The sequence below is a fragment of the Delphinus delphis genome, chromosome X, assembly GCF_949987515.2.
Source record: "Delphinus delphis chromosome X, mDelDel1.2, whole genome shotgun sequence".
NCBI lineage: Eukaryota > Metazoa > Chordata > Mammalia > Artiodactyla > Delphinidae > Delphinus > Delphinus delphis.
In genome coordinates, this window is record NC_082704.1 from 55,864,759 (window position 1) to 55,887,221 (window position 22,463).

Genomic DNA, 22,463 nt, shown 5'->3' on the forward strand with positions numbered 1-22,463 from the left:
CCAAATCCAAAGCTGAGCCCTGGGAGCTGTGAGCACAAAGAAGAGAAAGGGAAATCTCTCCCAACAGCCTCAGAAGCAGCGGATTAAAGCTCCACAATCAACTTGATATACTCTGCATCTGTGGAATACCTGAATAGACAACCAATCATCCCAAATTAAGGAAGCGGACTTTAGGAGCAAGATCTATGATTTTTTCCCTTTTCCTCTTCTTGTGAATGTGTATGTGTATGCTTCTATGTGAGATCTTGTCTGTATAGTCTTGCTTCCACCATTTGTCCTAGGGTTCTATCCGTCCATGTTTTTTTTTTTTAATTTTTTTTCTTAATAATTAATTTTAATAACGTTATTATACTTTACCTTCTTTCTTTCTTTCTTTCTTTCTTTCTTTCTTTCTTTCTTTCTTTCCTTCCTTCCTTCCCTCCTTTAGACAATGAATCATCCCAAATTGAGGAGGTGGTCTCTGACAGCAAGATTTATGATTTTTCCCCATTTACCTCTTTTAGTGAGGGTGTATGTGTATGCTTCTGTGTAAGATTTTGTCAGTATAGCTTTGCTTCCAACATTTGTCCTAAGGTTCTATCCGTCCCTTTTTTTTTTTTTTCTAAATAAGAATTTTTTAATTCAATAACTTTATTATACTTTATTTTATTTTTACTGTATCTTCTTTCTTTCTGTCTTTTTTCCTTCTTTCCCTCCTTCCTTCCTTCCTCCCTCCCTCCCTCCCTCCTTTCTTTCCTTCTTGCCTTCTTTCCTTCTTTGCTTCTTTCTTTCTTTCTTCCTTCCTTCCTACCCTCCTTTCCCTGTTTCTTTCCTCATACTTCTACTAATTCCCTCTACTTTTTCTCCCTTTTATCCTGAGCCGTGTGGATGAAAGGCTCTTGGTGCTCCAGCCAGGAGTCAGGGCTCTGCCTCTGAGGTAGGAGAGCCAACTTCAGGACACTGGTCCACAAGAGACCTCCCAGCTCCACATAATATCAAACGGTGAAAATCTCCCAGAGACCTCCATCTTAACACCAGCACCCAGCTTCACTCAACGACCAGCAAGCCACAGTGCTGGACAACCTATGCCAAACAACTAGCAAAACAGGAACACAACCCCACCCATTAGCAGAGAGGCTGCCTAAAATCATAATAAGGCCACAGACACCCCAAAACACACCACCAGACGTGAACCTGCCCACTAGAGAGACAAGATCCAGCCTCATCCACCACAACACAGGCACTAGTCCCCTCCACCAGGAAGCCTACACAACCCACTGAACCAACCTTAGCCACTGGAGACAGACATCAAAAACAGGAGGAACTACGAACCTGCAGCCTGCAAAAAGGAGACCCCAAACACAGTAAGATAAGCAAAATGAGAAGACAGAAAAACACACAGCAGATAAAGGAGCAAGATAAAAATGCACCAGACCTAACAAATGAAGAGGAAATAGGCAGTCTACCTGAAAAAGAATTCAGAATAATGATAGTAAGGTTGATCCGAAATCTTGGAGATAGAATGGACAATAGATTGGACAAAATGCAAGAATCAGTTAACAAGGACCTAGAAGAACTAAAGATGAAACAAGCAACGACGAACAACACAATAAATGAAATTAAAAGTACTCTAGATGGGATCAATAGCAGAATAACTGAGGCAGAAGAACGGATAAGTGACCTGGAAGATAAAATAGTGGCAATAACTACTGCAGAGCAGAATAAAGAAAAAAGAATGAAAACAACTGAGGACAGTCTCAGAGACCTCTGGGACAACATTAAACGCACCAACATTCGAATTATAGGGGTTCCAGAAGAAGACGAGAAAAAGAAAGGGACTGAGAAAATATTTGAAGAGATTATAGTTGAAAACGTCCCTAATATGGGAAAGGAAATAGTTAATCAAGTCCAGGAAGCACAGAGAGTCCCATACAGGATAAATCCAAGGAGAAATACGCCAAGACACATATTAATCAAACTGTCAAAAATTAAATACAAAGAAAGCATATTAAAAGCAGCAAGGGAAAAACAACAAATAACACATAAGGGAATCCCCATAAGGTTAACAGCTGATCTCTCAGCAGAAACCCTACAAGCCAGAAGGGAGTGGCAGGACATACTGAAACTGATGAAGGAGAAAAACCTGCAGCCAAGACTACTCTACCCAGCAAGGATCTCATTCAGATTTGATGGAGAAATTAAAACCTTTACAGACAAGCAAAAGCTGAGAGAGTTCAGCACCACCAAACCAGCTTTACAACAAATGCTAAAGGATCTTCTCTAGGCAAGAAACACAAGAGAAGGAAAAGACCTATAATAACGAACCCAAAACAATTAAGAAAATGGGAATAGGAACATACTTATCGATAATTACCTTAAATGTAAATGGACTAAATGCTCCCACCAAAAGACACAGATTAGCTGAATGGATCCAAAAACAAGACCCTTATATATGCTGTCTACAAGAGACCCACTTCAGACCTAGAGACACATACAGACTGAAAGTAAGGGGATGGAAAAAGATATTCCATGCAAATGGAAACCAAAAGAAAGCTGGAGTAGCAATTCTCATATCAGACAAAATAGACTTTAAAATAAGGACTATTAAAAGAGACAAAGAAGGACACTACATAATGATCAAGGGATCGATCCAAGAAGAAGATATAACAATTGTAAATATTTATGCACCCAACATAGGAGCACCTCAATACATAAGGCAAATACTAACAGCCATAAAAGGGGAAATCGATAGTAACACATTCATAGTAGGGGACTTAAACACCCCACTTTCACCCATGGACAGATCATCCAAAATGAAAATAAATAAGGAAACACAAGCTTTAAATGATACATTAAACAAGATGGACTTAATTGATATTTATAGGACACTCCATCCAAAAACAACAGAATACACATTTTTCTCAAGTGCTCATGGAACATTCTCCAGGATAGATCATATCTTAGGTCACAACTCAAGCCTTGGTAAATTTAAGAAAATTGAAATTGTATCAAGTATCTTTTCTGACCACAACGCCATGAGACTAGATATCAATTACAGGAAACGATCTGTAAAAAATACAAACACATGGAGGCTAAACAATACACTACTTAATAATGAAGTGATCACTGAAGAAATCAAAGAGGAAATCAAAAAATACCTAGAAACAAATGACAATGGAGACACAACGACCCAAAACCTGTGGGATGCAGCAAAAGCAGTTCTAAGGGGGAAGTTTATAGCAATACAAGCCCACCTTAAGAAGCAGGAAACATCTCGAATAAACAACCTAACCTTGCACCTCAAGCAATTAGAGAAAGAAGAACAAAAAAACCCCAAAGCTAGCAGAAGGAAAGAAATCAGAAAGATCAGATCAGAAATAAATGAAAAAGAAATGAAGGAAACAATAGCAAAGATCAATAAAACTACAAGCTGGTTCTTTGAGAAGATAAACAAAATAGATAAACCACTAGCCAGACTCATCAAGAAAAAAAGGGAGAAGACTCAAATCAATAGAATTAGAAATGAAAAAGGAGAGGTAACAACTGACACTGCAGAAATAAAAGAGATCATGAGAGATTACTACAAGCAACTCTATGCCAATAAAATGGACAATCTGGAAGAAATGGACAAATTCTTAGAAATGCACAACCTGCCAAGACTGAATCAGTAACAAATAAAAAATATGAACAGACCAATCACAAGCACTGAAATTGAAACTGTGATTAAAAATCTTCCAACAAAGAAAAGCCCAGGACCAGATGGCTTCACAGGCGAATTCTAAAAAACATTTAGAGAAGAGCTAACACCTATCCTTCTCAAACTCTTCCAAAATATAGCAGAGGGAGGAACACTCCCAAACTCCTTCTACGAGGCCACCATCACCTTGATACCAAAACCAGACAAGGATGTCACAAAGAAAGAAAACTACAGGCAAATATCACTGATGAACATAGATGCAAAAATCCTCAACAAAATACTAGCAAACAGAATCCAACAGCACATTAAAAGGATCATACACCATGATCAAGTGGGGTTTATTCCAGGAATGCAAGGATTCTTCAATATACGCAAATCTATCAATGTGATAAACCATATTAACAAATTGAAGGAGAAAAACCATATGATCATCTCAATAGATGCACAGAAAGCTTTTGACAAAATTCAACACCCATTTATGATAAAAACTCTGCAGAAAGTAGGCATAGAGGGAACTTTCCTCAACATAATAAAGGCCATATATGACAAGCCCACAGCCAACATCATCCTCAATGGTGAAAAACTGAAAGCATTTCCACTAAGATCAGGAACAAGACAAGGTTGCCCACTCTCACCACTCTTATTCAACATAGTTTTGGAAGTTTTAGCCACAGCAATCAGAGAAGAAAAGGAAATAAAAGGAATCCAAATCGGAAAAGAAGAAGTAAAGCTGTCACTGTTTGCAGATGACATGATCCTATACATAGAGAACGCTAAAGAGGCTACCAGAAAACTACTAGAGCTAATCAATGAATTTGGTAAAGTGGCAGGATACAAAATTAATGCACAGAAATCTCTGGCATTCCTATATACTAATGATGAAAAATCTGAAATTGAAATCAAGAAAACACTCCCATTTACCACTGCAACAAAAAGAATAAAATATCTAGGAATACACCTACCTAAGGAGACAAAAGACCTGTATGCAGAAAATTATAAGACACTGATGAAAGAAATTAAACATGATACAAATAGATGGAGAGATATACCATGTTCTTGGATTGGAAGAATCAACATTGTGAAAATGACTCTACTACCCAAAGCAATCTATAGATTCAATGCAATCCCTATCAAACTACCACTGGCATTTTTCACAGAATTAGAACAAAAAATTTCACAATTTGTATGGAAACACAAAAGACCCCGAATAGCCAAGGCAATCTTGAGAACGAAAGAAGGAACTGGAGGAATCAGGCTCCCTGACTTCATACTATACTACAAAGCTACAGTTATCAAGACGGTATGGTACTGGCACAAAAACAGAAAGATAGATCAATGGAACAGGATAGAAAGCCCAGAGATAAACCCATGCACATATGGACACCTTATCTTTGATAAAGGTGGCAGTAATGTACAGGGGAGAAAGGACAGCCTCTTCAATAAGTGGTGCTGGGAAAACTGGACAGGTACATGTAAAAGTATGAGATTAGATCACTCCCTAACACCATACACAAAAATAAGCTCAAAATGGATTAAAGACCTAAATGTAAGGCCAGAAACTATCAAACTCTTAGAGGAAAACGTAGGCAGAACACTCTATGACATAAATCACAGCAAGATCCTTTCTGACCCGCCTCCTAGAGTAATGGAAATAAAAACAAAAATAAACAAATGGGACCTAATGAAACTTCAAAGCTTTTGCACAGCAAAGGAAACCATAAACAAGACCAAAAGACAACCCTCAGAATGGGAGAAAATATTTGCAAATGAAGCAACCGACAAAGGATTAATCTCTAAAATTTACAAGCAGCTCATGCAGCTCAATAACAAGAAAACAAACAACCCAATCCAAAAATGGGCAGAAGACCTAAATAGACATTTCTCCAAAGAAGATATACAGACTGCCAACAAACACATGAAAGAATGCTCAACATCATTAATCATTAGAGAAATGCAAATCAAAACTACAATGAGATATCATCTCACAGCAGTCAGAATGGCCATCATCAAAAAATCTAGAAACAATAAATGCTGGAGAGGGTGTGGAGAAAAGGGAACACTCTTGCACTGCTGGTGGGAATGTGAATTGGTTCAGCCACTATGGAGAACAGTATGGAGGTTCCTTAGAAAGTACAAATAGAACTACCATATGACCCAGCAATCCCACTACTGGGCATATACCCTGAGAAAACCAAAATTCAAAAAGAGTCATGTACCAAAATGTTCATTGCAGCTCTATTTACAATAGCCCAGAGATGGAAACAACCTAAGTGCCCATCATCGGATGAATGGATAAAGAAGATGTGGCACATATATACAATGGAATATTACTCAGCCATAAAAAGAAATGAAATTGAGCTCTTTGTAATGAGGTGGATAGACCTAGAGTCTGTCATACAGAGTGAAGTAAGTCAGAAAGAAAAAGACAAATACCGTATGCTAACACATATATATGGAATTTAAGAAAAAAAAATGTCATGAAGAACCTAGGGGTAAAGCAGGAATAAAGACGCATACCTCCTAGAGAACAGACTTGAGGTTATGGGGAGGGGGAAGGGTGAGCTGTGACAGGGCGAGAGAGAGTCATGGGCATATACACACTAACAAACGTAGTAAGGTAGATAGCTAGTGGGAAGCAGCCGCATGGCACAGGGATATTGGCTCGGTGCTTTGTGACAGCCTGGAGGGGTGGGATAGGGAGGGTGGGAGGGAGGGAGACGCAAGAGGGAAGACATATGGGAACATATGTTTATGTATGACTGATTCACTTTGTTATAAAGCAGAAACTAACACACCATTGTAAAGCAATTATACCCCAATAAAGATGTTAAAAAAAAATAAAATAAATAAATAAATAAATAAAAAATGAAAATACTTGGAGAGATTATAGTCAAAAACTTCCTTAACATGAGAAAGGAAATAGTCACCCAAGTCCAGGAATCGCAGAGTCCCATACCGGATTAACCCAAGGAGGACCATAACAAGGCACATATTACTCAAACTAACAAAAATTAAATACAAAGAAAAAATATTAAAAGCAGCAAGGAAAAAGCAAAAAATAACACACAAGGGAATCCCCATAAGGTTATCAGCTGATTTTTCAGCAGAAACTCTGTAGGCCAGAAGAGAGGGGCAGGATATATTTCAAGTGATGAAAGGGAAAAACCTACAACCAAGAATACCCTACTCAGCAAGGCTCTTGGTCAGATTTGAAGGAGAAATCAAAAGCTTTACAGAGAAGCAAAAGCTAAGAGAGTTCAGCACCACCAAACCAGCTATACAACAAATGCAAAAGGAACTTCTCTAGGCAGAGGAAAAAAAAAAAGAGGCCACAACTAGAAACAGGGAAATTACAAACGGGAAAGCTCACTGGTAAAGGCAAACATACAGTAAAAGCAGGAAATCATCCTTACACAAATATGATATCAAAATGAGCAACTGTGAGAAGAGAATATAAATGCAGGAAATGGGAATTGTATTTGAAATTAAGAGGCCACCAACTTAAAACCGCCTTCTCTATATAGGCTGCTTTATCAAAACCTCATGGGAAATGTAAACCAAAAAATGATAATAGATATACACACAAAAAAGTAACCCAAACACAACACTAAAGATGGTCATCAAACCGCAAAAGAAGAGAACAAAAGAGAAAGGGCAGATAAAAGACCAAAAAAAACAAGCCCAAAACAATTACAAAAATGGCAGTAGGAACATACATATCGATAATTACCTTAAATGTAAATGGATTAAAAGCTTCAACCAAAAGACACAGACTGGCTGAATGGATACACAAACAAGACCCGTATATAGGCTGTTTACAAGACAGCCACTTCAAACCTAGGGACACATACAGACTGAAAGTGAGGGGATGGAAAAAGATATTCCATGCAAATGGAAATCAAAAGAAAGCTAGGGTAGCAATACTCATATCAGACAATACAGACTTTTAAAATAAAGACTATTACAAGGGACAAGGAAGGACACTACATAATGATCAAGAGATCAATCCAAGAAGACGATATAACAATTGTAAATATATATGCACCCAACATAGGAGCACCTCAATATATAGGACAAAGGATAACAGCCATAAAAGGGGAAATAAACAGTAAAACAATAATAGTGGGGGACTTTAGCACCCCACTTACATGAATGGACAGATCATCCAGACAGAAAATAAATAAGGAAACACAAGCCTTAAATGCCACATTAGACCAGATAGACTTAACTGATATTTATAAGACATTCCATCCAAAAGCAGCTGAATACACTTTCCTCCCAAGTGCACAGAAACGTTCTCCAGGATAGATCACATCATGGGTAACAAATCGAGCCTTGGTAAATTTAAGAAAACTGAAATCATATCAAGCATCTTTTCTGACCACAACACTATGAGATTAGAAATCAATTACAGGAAAAACTGTAAAAAATGCAAACATGTGGAGGCTAAACAATATGTTACTAAATAACCAATGGATGACTAAAGAAATCAAAGAGGAAATAAAAAATTACCTAGAAAAAAATGGCAGTGAAAAGATGATGACCCAAAACCTATGGGATGCAGCAAAAGCAGTTTTAAGAGGGAAGCTTATAGCAATACAATCTTATCTCAAGAAACAAGATAAACAAAAATCTCAAATAAACAATCTGTCCTTATACCTAAAGCAACTAAAGAAAAGAGAAGAAACAAAACCTGAAGTTAGTAGAAGGAAAGAAATCATAAAGATCAGAGGAGAAATAAATGAAATAGAGATGAAGAAAACAAAGATCAATGAAACTAAAGGCTTGTTCTTTGAAGAGATAAACAAAATTGATAAACATTTAGCCAGACTAATCAAGAAAAAATGAGAGAGGACTCAAATCAATAAAATTAGAAATGAAAAGAAGTTACAACTGATAGCACAGAAACACAGAGGACCATGAGACTACTACAAGCAACTATATGCCAATAAAATGGACAACCTAGAAGAAATGGACAAATTCTTAGAAAGGTACAACCTTCCAAGACTGAACAAGGAAGAAATAGAAAATATGAAAAGACCAATCAGAAACACTGAAACTGATTGAAGCTGTGATTAAGTATCTTCCAACAAACAAAAGTCCAGGAACTGATGGCTTCACAGGTGAATTCTATCAAACATCTAGAGAAGACTTAACACCTACTCCTCTGAAACTCTTCCAAAAAATTAGAGGAAGGAACATACCCAAGCTCATTCTACAAGGCCACCACCACCCTGATACCAAAACCAAAAACGGTATCACAAAAAAAGAAAATTACAGGCCAATATTACTGATGAACATAGATGCAAAAATCATCAAGAAAATACTACCAAACCAAATCCAACCACACATTAAAAAGATTATACACCATGATCAAGTGGGATTTATCCCAGGGATGCAAGGATTCTTCAACACATGCAAATCAATCAATGTGATGCACCCTATTAACAAATTGAAGAAGAAAAAACATGATCAACTCAATAGTAAAACTATCTCTGGAGATGATAGGATTTTATACATAGAAAACCCTAAAGATGCTACCAGAAAACTACTAGAGTTCATCAATGAATGTGGTAAAGTTGCAGGATACAAAATTAATATACAGAAATGTTTTGCATTCCTACACACTAACAATGAAAGTTCAGAAAGAGAAATTAAGGAAACAATCCCATTTACCATTGCATCAGAAAAAATAAAATACCTAGGAATATGGGCTTCCCTGGTGGCACAGTGGTTGAGAGTCCGCCTGCCAATGCAGGGGACACGGGTTCGTGCCCCGGTCCGGGAGGATCCCACATGCTGTGGACCGGCTGAGCCTGCGAGCCATGGCCACTGAGCCCGTGTGTCCGGAGCCTGTGCTCCGCAACAGGAGAGGCCACAACAGTGAGAGGCTCGTATACCACACACACAAAAACCTAGGAATAAACCTACCTAAGGAGGCAAAAGACCTGTACTTAGAAAACTATAAGATACTGATGAAAGTAATAAAAGATAACACAAACTGATGGAGAGATAGACCATGTTCCTGGAATGGAAGAATCAATATTGGGAAATGACTATACTACCCAGGGCAATCTACAGATTCAATGCAATCTCTATCAAATTACCAAGGGCATTTTTCACAGAACTAGAACAAAAAATTTTACAATTTGTATGGAAACACAAAAGACCCCGAATAGCCAAAGCAATCCTGAGGAAAACAGACGTAGCTGGAGGAATCAGGCTCCCTGACTTTGGACTATACTACAAAGCTACAGTAATCAAGACAGTATGGTATTGGCACAAAAACAGAAGTATAGCTCAGTGGAACAGGATAGAAAGCTGCGAGATAAACCCACACACCTATTGTCACCTAATCTATGACAAAGGAGGCAAGAATACACAATGAAGGAAAGACAGCCTCTTCAATAAGTGGTGCTGAGAAGACTGGACAGCTACATGTAAACAAATGAAATTAGAACACTCCCTAATACCATACACAAAAATAAACTCAAAATGTATTAAAGACCTAAATGTAAGGCCAGATACTATAAAACTCTTAGAGAAAAATATAGGCAGAACACTGACATAAATCGCAGCAGTATCATTTTGGTTCCACCTCTTAGAGTAATGAAAATAAAAACAAAAGTAAACAAATGGGACCTAATGAAACTTAAAAGCTTTTGCATAGCAAAGGAAAGCATAAACAAAACAAAAAGGCAACCCTCAGAATGGGAGAAAATATTTGCAAATGAAGCAACCAACAAGGGATTAATCTCCAAAATATACAAACAGTTCATGGAGCTCAATATCAAAAAGACAAACACCCTAATCAAAAAATGGATGGAGGATATAGATATTTTTCCAAAGAAGACATACACTTGGCTAAAAAGCACATGAAAAGATGCTCAACATCACTAATTATTAGAGAAATGGAAATCAAAACTACAATGAGGTATCACCTCACAGTGGTTAGAATGGCCATCATCAAAAAACCTACAAACAATAAATGCTGGAGAGTGTGCGGAGCAAAGGGAACCATCCTACACTATTCGTGGGAATGTAAATTGGTATAGCCACTCTGGGGAACAGTAGGGAGGTTCTTTAAAAAACTAAAATAGAGCTACCATATGATCCAGCGACCTCACTCCTGGGCATATATCTGAAGAAAAACATAATTTGAAATGATACCTGCACCCCAATGTTCATTGCAGCACTATTTACAATAGCCAGGACATGGAAGCAACCTAAATGTCCATCAACAGAGGAATGGATAAAGAAAATGTGGTACATATATACAATGGAATATTAGTCAGCCATTAAAAAGAACGAAATTTGCAACCACATTTGCAACAACATGGATGGACCTGGAGACTGTCATACTGAGTGAAGTAAGTCAGACAGAGAAAGACAAGTATCATATAATATCACTTATATGTGGAATCTAAAAAAAAGGTATAAATGAACTTATCTACAAAACAGAAATAGAGTTACAGATGTAGAAAACAAGTTTATGGTTACCAGCGGGCAAGGGGTGGGGGAGGGATAAGTTGGGAGATTGGGATTGACATATACACACTACTGTATATAAAATAGGTAACCAATCAGGACCTACTGTACAACACAGAGAACTCTACTCAATAGTCTGTAATGGCCTATATGGGAAAGGAATCTAAAAAAGAGTGGATATGTGTATATGTATAACTGATTCACTTTGCTGTACACTTGAAAGTAACACAACATGGTAAATCAACCATACTCCAATAAAATTAAAAAAAAAATAAAATTAGCAGTAATGATTGCACAACTCTAAATATACTAAAACCCAACTAATTGTAAGAAAAGAAAAACAACTAAAACATGAATAAATGCTTGTGACTTTTCGTTAGGCAAAAATGTCTTAGACATGACAGCAAAATAATAATCCATAAATTCAAAAATGAATAAATTGGAATTTATAAAATTAAAATTTTCTGTTCCTCAAAAGACACTTTTAAAAGGAGGTAATGTGTGCAGAACGATTCCCCACCCAAAGACATTTATGTCTTAATCTACAGAAGCCACGAATATGTTATGTTACAATGGCAAAGTGGAGTTAAGGTTGCATATGTAATTAACATTAATCAGGTGACCTTAAGATAGGAAGATTTTCTTGGATTATCTGGGTGGGTTCAAAGTAATCACAAGACATTAAAAGTAGAAGAGGGAGGTGGAATGGTAATGACAGAAGATGTGACTACAGAAGCATGGTCAGAGTTATGTGACATGAGAATGACTTACACTACTTTTCCTGGCTTTGAAAATGGAGGAATTGGACCACAAACCAAGGAAAGTGGGCCAGTCTCTACAAGATGATACAATGAAGAAATGGATTTTCTCAACGGCCTTCAGAAAGAAATGCAACCCTGTCAACATCTTGACTTTAGCCCAATGTACATGTGTTAGAATTCTAACTTAACAGAAACTATAATAAAATTTTGCTGTTTAAAATCACTAATTTCATGGTAGTTTGTTACAGAAACAATGAAAAAGTAATACAGAAGGAAGAGATAAGCCACAGTTTGGGAGAAAATATTTGCAAAACACATACCTATATACCTGATATAGGGATGAAAATCCAGAAATATATAAAAAACTTTCAAAGCTCAATAATAACAAAACAAACAACCTAATAAAAATGGGCCAAACATTTTAACATACTCTTCACCAAAGAAGAATGGCAAATAAACACATGAAAAGATGCTCAACATAATTAGTCATTAGAAAAATGCAAGTTAAATGTACAGTGCTATACCTGTACATAACCACTAAAATGACTAATATATAAAATGATGTTCAACTTCATTAATAACATGGAAATGCAAATGAAAACCACAATGAGATAGCATTTCAGCTCCAACTGTTTGGCAAACTAAAGTCTGACAATATCAAGTGTTGACATGAATGTGGAGCAACCTCAACATCTATATACTGCTTATGGGAATGTAAATTGGTACATATACTTTGAAAAACAATTTGGCATACTATAGCAAATTTGAAAATGATACATATTGTATGACTCAGTAGTTCCACTCCTAGGTATATTTAGAGAAACGATTGTAATTGTGTACCTAGAAATATGTACAATAATGTTCACAGCAACATTTTAATTGCAAAAATCTGGAAACACCTCAAATGTCTGTCAGCAGTAGAATGGATAATTAAACTGGGATATATCCACAAAATGAAATACTATAAATTAGGGGAAAATATATAAATTACAGGTACATGGAAAAATCTGGATGGATTTCAGGAATTTGAGCATAAAAAAGTATTTGTAGAGCAAAAAAGGTAAAATGTAGAAAATTATATGTAATATATTTCTATCAATATATAGCTCAAAAACATTGTTTAGTAATACAGACATATAAGGTGAAGTTAAAAAATTAAGAAAGGGAACAATAATCAAAATTCAGGGTAGGGTAGTGGTTATCTCTGAATGGATAGGGAATGGGATGAGAATCATGGTATTTTATTTTGTTTTTCCTTTAAACTGGGTAGTAGGTAGGTATATGGTTGTTCATCATGTTATTATTTTTATACCTTTCATAAACTGATTAAACAGTCTTTTGGTTCTAATCCATATTTAATAAATACAAATATAAAACATAAAAGAATTATGAAAAATTTAATGAGGTAAGGACTTATTTCCTTCAAAAATACTTATTTTTTACTTTATGTTCAGGGTATAGCACCTTTCTATAAGGTTTGGTAAAGACATATTTGGGGAGAATCAAGTTTACAAATCAACAGCAAGGGAACTAGATTATTAATAGCTTCAGATTTGATCTTCTATCAGCAACAAACATGAAACAGTGTAGGTTTTGTAAAACTTTAACAGTAATGGGTCACAAAAGTCTTGTTTTTACCATTAGATAAATGAGCCTTTGCTACCTGTACCAGGATTAAAGTGTTTATCTTTCCAGACTAATACTTGAAATTTAAATTCACCACATTGGCAACTATGTATAGCTAGGAAGGTCAGAGGTGCAATTTTATATTAAAGGTGCACTACATGCATAAAAAGCACGCACACAGCAAGTAAGGAAGTTCCCCAACTCCTCAAGGAAGAATGCATGTGGATGCATGGGTGTTAAAGTAGATAACATTTGTCCATTATGTCCCCATCCTCTCTATTCTTTATGCTCCTCAATTCCAAACTTTATGAGTCATTAAGTGTTCTTGTTTTCTCTTCTATCCTAATCAAAACCTACTGATTCTTCATTTATACCCTAGTATAAATTAGCTTAACAGTTTAAAGAACAGGTTTGTTATTTGTGGTCTACTGTAAGCAAAATTTTGTATATGTACTTTTCTAGGAAGAGCATCCGAAGTTTTCGTCAGATTCTCAAACGGGTCAAAATGGTTAAGAACCAGTGCTGTAAAGTATTTTCCTTCTTAGATATGGGCATTCAAGCACACTTGAAAGGTTTATGATAAAAGTATTTATTGAAATGGTAAACAAAATTGACAAACTCTTAGCTAGACTAATAAAAAAAGAGTAGATTCAAATAAATAAAATTAGAAATGAAAGATAAGACATTACAGTGGATGCCTCAGAAACAAAAAGGATAATAAAGGATTATTATGAATAGGTATATGCCAACAATTTGATAACTTAGAAGAAATTGATAACTTTCTAGAAACTAACAACTTACCAAGACTGAATCAAGAAGAAATAGAAAGCCTGAACAGACCAATAACCAATAAGGAGATTGAATCAGTAATCAAAAATCCCTCAACAAAGAAGAACCCAAGGTCAGACGGCTTCATGGGTGAAGAATGGTATTCGAAGAATACCAGTTCTTCTTAAACTCTCCCAAAAAATAGAAGAGGGAACACTTCCAAATTCATTTGATGGTATCACTCTGATATTAAAGCCAGACAAAGGCACTACAGGAAAAGAAAACTACAAGCCAATATCCCTAACAAACACAGATGCAAAAATCCTCAATAAAGTAATAGCAAACTAAATTCAACAGCATATTAACAGGATTATACAACAGGAACAAGTGGACTGTATCCCTCAGATGCAAGGATGATTCACCATATGTGTATCAATGTGACACACCACATTAACAGAATAAAGGATGAAAACCACATTTGTGATCACCTCAGTAGATACAGAAAAAGCATTTTACAAAATTCAAAATCCATTCATGAGAAAAAGCTCTCAACAAAATAGGTATAGAAAGAACTTAATTCAATAAACATCATATATGAAAAGCCCACAGCTAACATCAAAATCAATTGGGAAAAACTGAAAACTTATTCTCCAAATCCAGTACAAGTCAAGGGTGTCCACATCTGAAACTTCCATTTAACATAGTATTGGAAGTCCTAGCCAGAGCAACTAGACAAGAAAAAGAAATATAAGGAATTCAAATCAGAAAGGAAGAAGTTAAATATCTGCAGAAGACACAATCATATATGTAGAAAACTCTAACGACAACCACAAACTATTAGAATTAATAAACAAATTCACTAAAGCTGCAAGATACAAAATCGACATACAAAATATCAGTTGTGTTTCTATACACTAACAATGAACTATCCAAAAAAAATTAAGAAAACAATTCCATTTCCAATAGCAATAAAAAGAATGAAACAGTTAAGAATAAACTCAACCAGAGGTGAAAGACTTGTACACTGAAAATTATAAAAAAACTGATGAAGGAAATTAAAGACACAAAAATGGGCTTCCCTGGTGGCGCAGTGGTTGAGAGTCTGCCTGCCGATGCAGGGGACACGGGTTCGTGCCCTGGTCCGGGAAGATCCCACATGCCGTGGAGCAGCTGGGCCCGTGAGCCATGGCCGCTGAGCCTGTGCATCCGCAGACTGTGCTCCACAACGGGAGAGGCCACAACAGTGAGAGGCCCGTGTACCACAAAAAAAAAAAAAAAAAAAAAGGAAAGACACCCCATGTTCATGGATTGGAAGAATTAATATTGTTAAAATGTCCATGCTACCCAAAGTGATCTACACATTAAATGCAATTCCTATTAAAATCCCAATAGCATTCTTTACAGAAAAAGAAGAAAAACCCTAAATTTTATATGGAAACAAAAAAGACCCTGAAAAGCAAGTCTTGAGCAAGAACAAAGCTGGAGGTATCACACATCCTGATTTCAAAATATATTACAAAGTTACAGTAATCCAAACAGTATTGTATTGGCATAAAAACACACATAGACCAATGTAACAGAACAGATTACAGAGAAATAAACCCATGCGTTTATGGCCAACTGATCTTTGACAAGGGTGCCAAAAACACAGTAGGGAAAGGATAGTCATTTCAATAAATGGTGCTGGGAGAACTGGGTATCTAGATGCAGAAGAATGAAATTGGATCCTAATTTCCCATCTCACACCATATAAAATATCAACTCAATATAGATTAAAGACTTAAATGTAAAAACTGAAATGTAAAACTACTAAAAGAAAGCACAGTGTAAAAACTTCTTGACATTGGTCTTAGCAATGACCCCAAAAGCACAGATAACAAAAGCAAAAATAAACAAGGGGGACAACATCAAACTAAAAAGCTTCTGTACAGCAAAGGAAACAACAGAGGCAACCTATAGAATGGTAGAAAATATTTGCAAACCATGTATCTGATAAGGGTTAACATCCAAAACATATAAGGAACTCATACAACTCAACAGCAAAAAAATAACTGACTAAAAAATGGGCAAAGAACAGTAATAGACATTTCTCAAAAGAAGACATAAAAATGGCCAACACGTATATGAAAAGTTGCTCAGCATCACTAGTCATCAGGGAAGTGCAAATTAAAACCACAATGATATATCACCTCACAACAGTTGAATGGCAAAAAGTCACGAGATAACAAGTGTTGGCAAGGATGTGGAGAAAAGAGAACCCTTAAACACTGTTGGTAGGAATGTAAATTGGTATAGCTATTATGGAAAACAGTATGGAGGTTCCTCAAAAACTCAAAAATAGAACTACCATATGATCCAGTAATCCCACTTCTGGGACTATATCCAAAGAAAATGAAATCTGGATCTTGAAGAGATACTTGCACCTCCCATGTTCATTGCAGCATTATTCAAATAGCCAAGATATGGAAACAACCTAAATGTCCATCAACAGATGAATGGATAAAGAAAATATCATGTGTGTATGTATGTGTGTATATGTGTGTGTGCGTGTTTATACTGAAGACTGCAAATTTCATGGTTTAAAAATGTATATACATATATGTGTGCATGTGTGTGTATACACACACATGCATATACATACATACAATGGTATAAAGAGGATATCCTCCCATTTTTGACAACAAGGCTGAACCTGGAGGACATTATACTAAGTGAAATAAGGCAGACTCAGAAGAGAAATACTGTATGATCTCACTTACATGTATAATCTAAAATAGACTCAAAATCAGAGAGAAGAATACTGGTTACCGGTGTGGGGTAAGGTAGAGGGGAAAATGGGGAGGTGTTGGCCAAAGAGTACAAAGCTTCAGTTATGCAAGAAGAGTAAGTTCCAGAGATCTAATACATATCATGGTGACTATGGTTAATAATGTTGTATTGTATACTTAAAATTTGCTAAGAGGGTGGATCTTAAGTGTTCTCACCACATACACACACATACACAATAAAATGGTAATTATATGAGGTGACATATATGTTAATTAGCTTGATTGTGGTGATCATTTCACGATGTATACATACGTCAAAACATCAAGCTGTACACTTTAAATGAATATTCTGATCCTGGATTGGAGGCCCTGGCTTAAATGCCATTTATTGTATTGTATAAATACAACTTGTTTGTATTCAATTAGAAATTAAGATTAGATTTAGTAAACTATAAAACAACATTTAAATTAAATTGAACCAAAGTAACTAGAACTCTCAAATCAATATTTTTCTCTGTTATTTTTTGCCGAAAACAAGCAAATGACAAGCAAATAAGTCAAACTCATATTATGGAAATACTTTAAAAAGAAACAACTGGTAATGTCTATGGCTGACTGTATACACACAGCCCAACCTCCAGTCATTTTACAGTCTGAATACTGATAATTTTATGGTTTAAGAAAAGGGTCACCCCACAACTCTGCAGAGTTTTCTAATAGAGAGATTTAATTACATTCATGACATCATAATTAATAAGGCAGGAGTATATTGATACAGTTGAAAAAGATGTTTAACAAGAGAGTTGAACTGAAAAAGGATCTTCTCATTAGCCACAAGTTTACCAGAAGAGTCAATTAACCAGAACACCTCATTCATAAAGCATTCTGGCTTAGTACAGATTTATTGTAAATAGATTTAAACAAAGGCATAACTCACTTTACACAATAAAAGTACCGGGGAATAGTTCATGCAAATCACATTTTCATTCCTTCAGCAATTCTAAGTTTCTCAAGGATTGAATCCTGATTATATGAATAGTCCCTAGCACTCAGCTGGCAACTTTATTTAATAAGTAATTCAATTGAATTCTATTTAAAATGTACTGGGGAATACAATAAATACCAAGAAATCCTGTTTATTCCATAATATAGTAAAGAGCAAAAATTTATTTTAAAATTCAGAAATATGTAAATTCAGCTATTAGGGACAAATGCTAGTTACTTATTATCCAATCTAGATTTTGAGCTTTCCAAACATAGGAGTATCAAGGTAGGCTTAAAAACATCATCTCTCTAAGATTAATAAAAAGGAGAAAAAATACTGAGAGTCAGCAAGTATATAGGAGAGTGAATCTATTCTAGACTGCTAATGAAAATTAATAAAACTTTACCCAGTGCTTCGTATATGACTCAAACATATATAAGAGAAGCTCAGGAAATATTTTTCTGTTTAATAAATGAATAAATACCACCTTTATGTATGTCAGTTTGGCAATACATTGATATTTTTCATGCCTTCTGACTTACAATTCCATTTCTAGAAATTTATTCTAAGGAAACAGTTATAGATGCACATAAAGATTTATGTACAAGGTGTTTCGACAAAGCATTGATTACATTAGCAAAATAATTGGAAATATGTTAAATTTCCAAAAATTTATGAAAATTGTACATTTGAAAATGGTATATTCATACACAGAATATTTATGCCACTGTTAAGAATTCTGTCCAATGCCATCCAACTACTCAGTGGTGGGGTCAGGATTCAGTTTCAGGCCTGTTTGACTCGAGTTTATATTTCTAAGCATGTAGATAAATTCAAGAATAACTTGAGGCTAGAAAAGATGAAAAGTACAATGGTGAATAGAATCAGTTACTACAATGAGATACCAATAGGCTGGCATGATAGATTAGATCAACAAGATAAAAGTTAAAAAGACATAAATGTACCTGTAACTAAGTCCAAAAAGTCTATATGCTTAAGTACAGACTGAGAAAAGACATAGCTTACCAGTGGCCCATGTAAAAAAGTTTAATGAATTTTAGAGAACTGCACAATCACTATATCATGGTCAAAGGCTGATTATAAGCAAGGTTGATTGTGATGACTCAAAACAAAAATAAATATAAAAACAAATGTGATCTTAGGCAGTTTTAACAGAAATATATTATGTAGAACAAGAGAAGTCAGAGTCTGACTCTATCCTGCGGTAGTCAAAATACTTACACCCGAAGAAAACACTAACCATCCTGAACATGTTTGGCAGAGAATGATCATGAAAGTGAAGGAACTCAAAGCTATGACATATGAGGAATGGTTAAACTACTAATACACTTATCCAGGAAGCAAAACTACTTAAAGTGTAACTGACATCTGAAGAGTTGTTTTGTGGAAGAGAGATGAGAATTGTTCTGTATGGCACCAATGCAAGAGATACAGGGCCAATGGGTAGAACTTATAATTATGACACAGGTTTGTGTTTGACATAAGAAAGGACCTTAAGTTGAATGAGAGCTGCCAGAAAATGGAATGGACTGCCTTAGGTTCCTTAATCCAGAGTTTTATTCATGTAGAAGAAAACAGCCAGTTAGCGTACCTATTGTAGAGGGGAGTACGGTACCACAGTGAAGACTGAACTAGAAAACATTTAAAATTACTTTCAAAACTGAGATCTTAATGAATTTCTTAAACTCAGGCTTCCAAATATCAGGTGTACCTGTATAAACATTTTAAGAAAGAAAAGTCAGACTGCTTAGAAGAACTAAAACCCTGTACTACTCATTGATTATTCGTTAAGAAAAATCACCAATTGTTTTTCATTGGAGTTAGGATTTTAGATGTTTGGGTTAAATATAATAGTGTTTACTTTGAGATGCCTTGTAACTATTTCTCACAACTTAAAAAACGAGCCTAACAAATAGTTCAAAGATGTTTTTGATGACGAGAGCTAACAAACAAACCAACCTCACAGCTTTTACATCATATTTCTGTTATACAAAATTCAAACTTTTGTAGGCAAGTTACCTGCTCTGGTTTCACTAGATGCTTTCTGGACTCCTCTTCTTTGGCCGCATGCACACTTATAGATGCACATATTAGAGCTGCTGGCATGGTTGTCAGCTTTCCCATCTGAGAAAGAAATATCAAAAAGGTATTTTTAATTGAAAGCTTCCCACCCTCTATTTCCTGATAAAGTTTGGGGGGCATCTGAGGAACACTATTGGTTTCATTTAAATTTATTAAAAACTCAAGCACTCCAAATTATTCATACATTTTTAGGATATAATTCCTAAAATTCTTTTCTCATGGTAGAGTCTTATTTTTACCAATTTGTTAACTATCTACTTCATATGGAATATAGCAATATAATAATTACTAGTTACAAGTGAATATAAGCTTTGAGGGATGAAGTGAGATATAGATTATGATATTCACTCAGTCCACAAATATTTATTGAGCAATTACTGTATGTCAGATCCATCAGGGAACAAAACAAAGATCCTTGCTCTCATGGAGCTGACATTCTAGTGGAGAAGAGGCAGGAGATGAACACAATACATATATTATATAGTATATTAAAATCGATAAATGCTATGGAAAAAGTAAAGGATAAGGGTGATCTGGAGTACTGGGTGATTCAGGTTGTATCTTGAAATAAAATATATAATTACATTATTTATAAAAAATAACAACCTACCATTACAAATCTTATGCCCCTAACTAACATATTCCTTTTTACCTATTTCATGCTTGATCTAAAGCCAAAAGTGACCTTAGTTTTAGATATAACTTGATTTGAATTAAGAATGCAGGAAAATTACTGGCTCTAAGAACAAAGTGTTCCAGTGTTTATCCAGGTACAGAATAATTCCTAAAGATTATTCATTCAACAAGGCCAAATGAAAAGCTTTCCAGGGAATGACTATTTTAAGAGCTTGATTCTTTAGACTCAGAAGGAGGCCTGCTGAAATTGACCAAAGACATCCAGAGGGAAGAGGTCTCTCTGGCTTACACATAAGTGGAATTGTTCAAGAACTGGAAGAAACACTGGCCAAAGGATTCCAAATCTTATTGAATAACAGTGATCGTGTCTGCACTTCATTTCTGACATATTTTTCAATATTTTCTGGACAGAATACGGGAAGCTGCAGGCACTAGTTAAGCAATTTCCTGTTTAAACTAGGCATGATTCTGATTTAGATTGAGACTCCAGAAATATAGGGTAAAAGGAAGACTCAACACTAATAAAAGAAATTGTGTTCACTGTTTTTCCCCTTCAAGCCTCCCTCTAGTACATAAGTCAGCATCACAGAACAATTTATCTAGGCCTGCCTTCCAAAAGGCATCACTTCTGATTTCTTACACACAGTTGGTGTTCACTAATGAAATAAGATTTCCACTCAGTATCTAATGTCAGGTATCAATAAAAAACATATTAAAATGGATGCCAGCAATGGATATTCTCCCGTGTACCTGAAAAAACTTTTCAATAAAGCTCTGATTATTTGAAGCATGTCAATTCTTACAATATTTAAAACCTATTTTAAAAATACCGGATTAGACCTTACTCCCTAGATAGAACATTTGAAGTATGCTAATATCTGAAAAAATTTCAATACCCTATGTTCTTAGTATAGTTATTTTATTTCACATAATGGAAAAATAATAGCATGTAGACTATAAAATAAATTCTTAGGTATTACTTAATAACTATGATCGACTGCTCCAGAGTGTGGACTGACTAATTGAACTAGTGGCCTAAAAAGTTAATACAGTATACCTTGAAAAATGCTTAAGTATCTTTGCTACATTTTCTACTCTATAGGGCAGGGTCCATCCACCTTGACTTTTATTAATAAGGCAGTGTGGCATAATGGTAAAAACATAAGCTTAGGAGTTGCACAGACCTTGTTTTGAACTCAAGTTGTGGAACTTACTATCTAAATCTGGGCAAGTTACTTAAGCTCTTAAGAATTATGCTGCCCAATATGGTAATTACTAGATGCATATGGTTATTTAAATTTAAATTTATTAAAAATAAATAAAATTTAAAATTTGGTTCCTTAGTCAAATTAGCCCCATTTCAAGTGCTCAACAGCATAATGTAGGGCACAGATATACAATATTTCCATCACTGAAGAAATTTCTACTGGACAGAGCTATCTTAAGAGTCTCAGATTATATATCTGAAAAGAAATGGGAATGCCTTCCTTTTTATGATTACCTTGAGGATTAAAGAATTACATAAAAATGGCTTGCACTTGGTAAACGGGCAATTAATTCTAGCTCCCCATTCTTTCTGATTGCTGAATAAAGATGTTAAGTGGTGGTGCTTACTCCCCATTTTTCTTCTCACACGTATTTGATGTTAATCA

General features: G+C 35.4%; 1 protein-coding gene across 4 annotated transcripts in view; it reads right to left on the reverse strand.

The window, feature by feature from the left end:
* Positions 1 to 22,463, reverse strand: part of APOOL (apolipoprotein O like) — a 125,488-nt gene that overhangs the window by 62,709 nt on the left and 40,316 nt on the right. For all 4 annotated transcript variants that reach the window (XM_060002810.1, XM_060002809.1, XM_060002811.1 and 1 more), the window contains one exon: positions 20,113 to 20,217. In XM_060002810.1, coding sequence (XP_059858793.1) covers positions 20,113 to 20,217 — 105 coding nt within the window. The remainder of the gene's footprint in view (positions 1 to 20,112; positions 20,218 to 22,463) is intronic.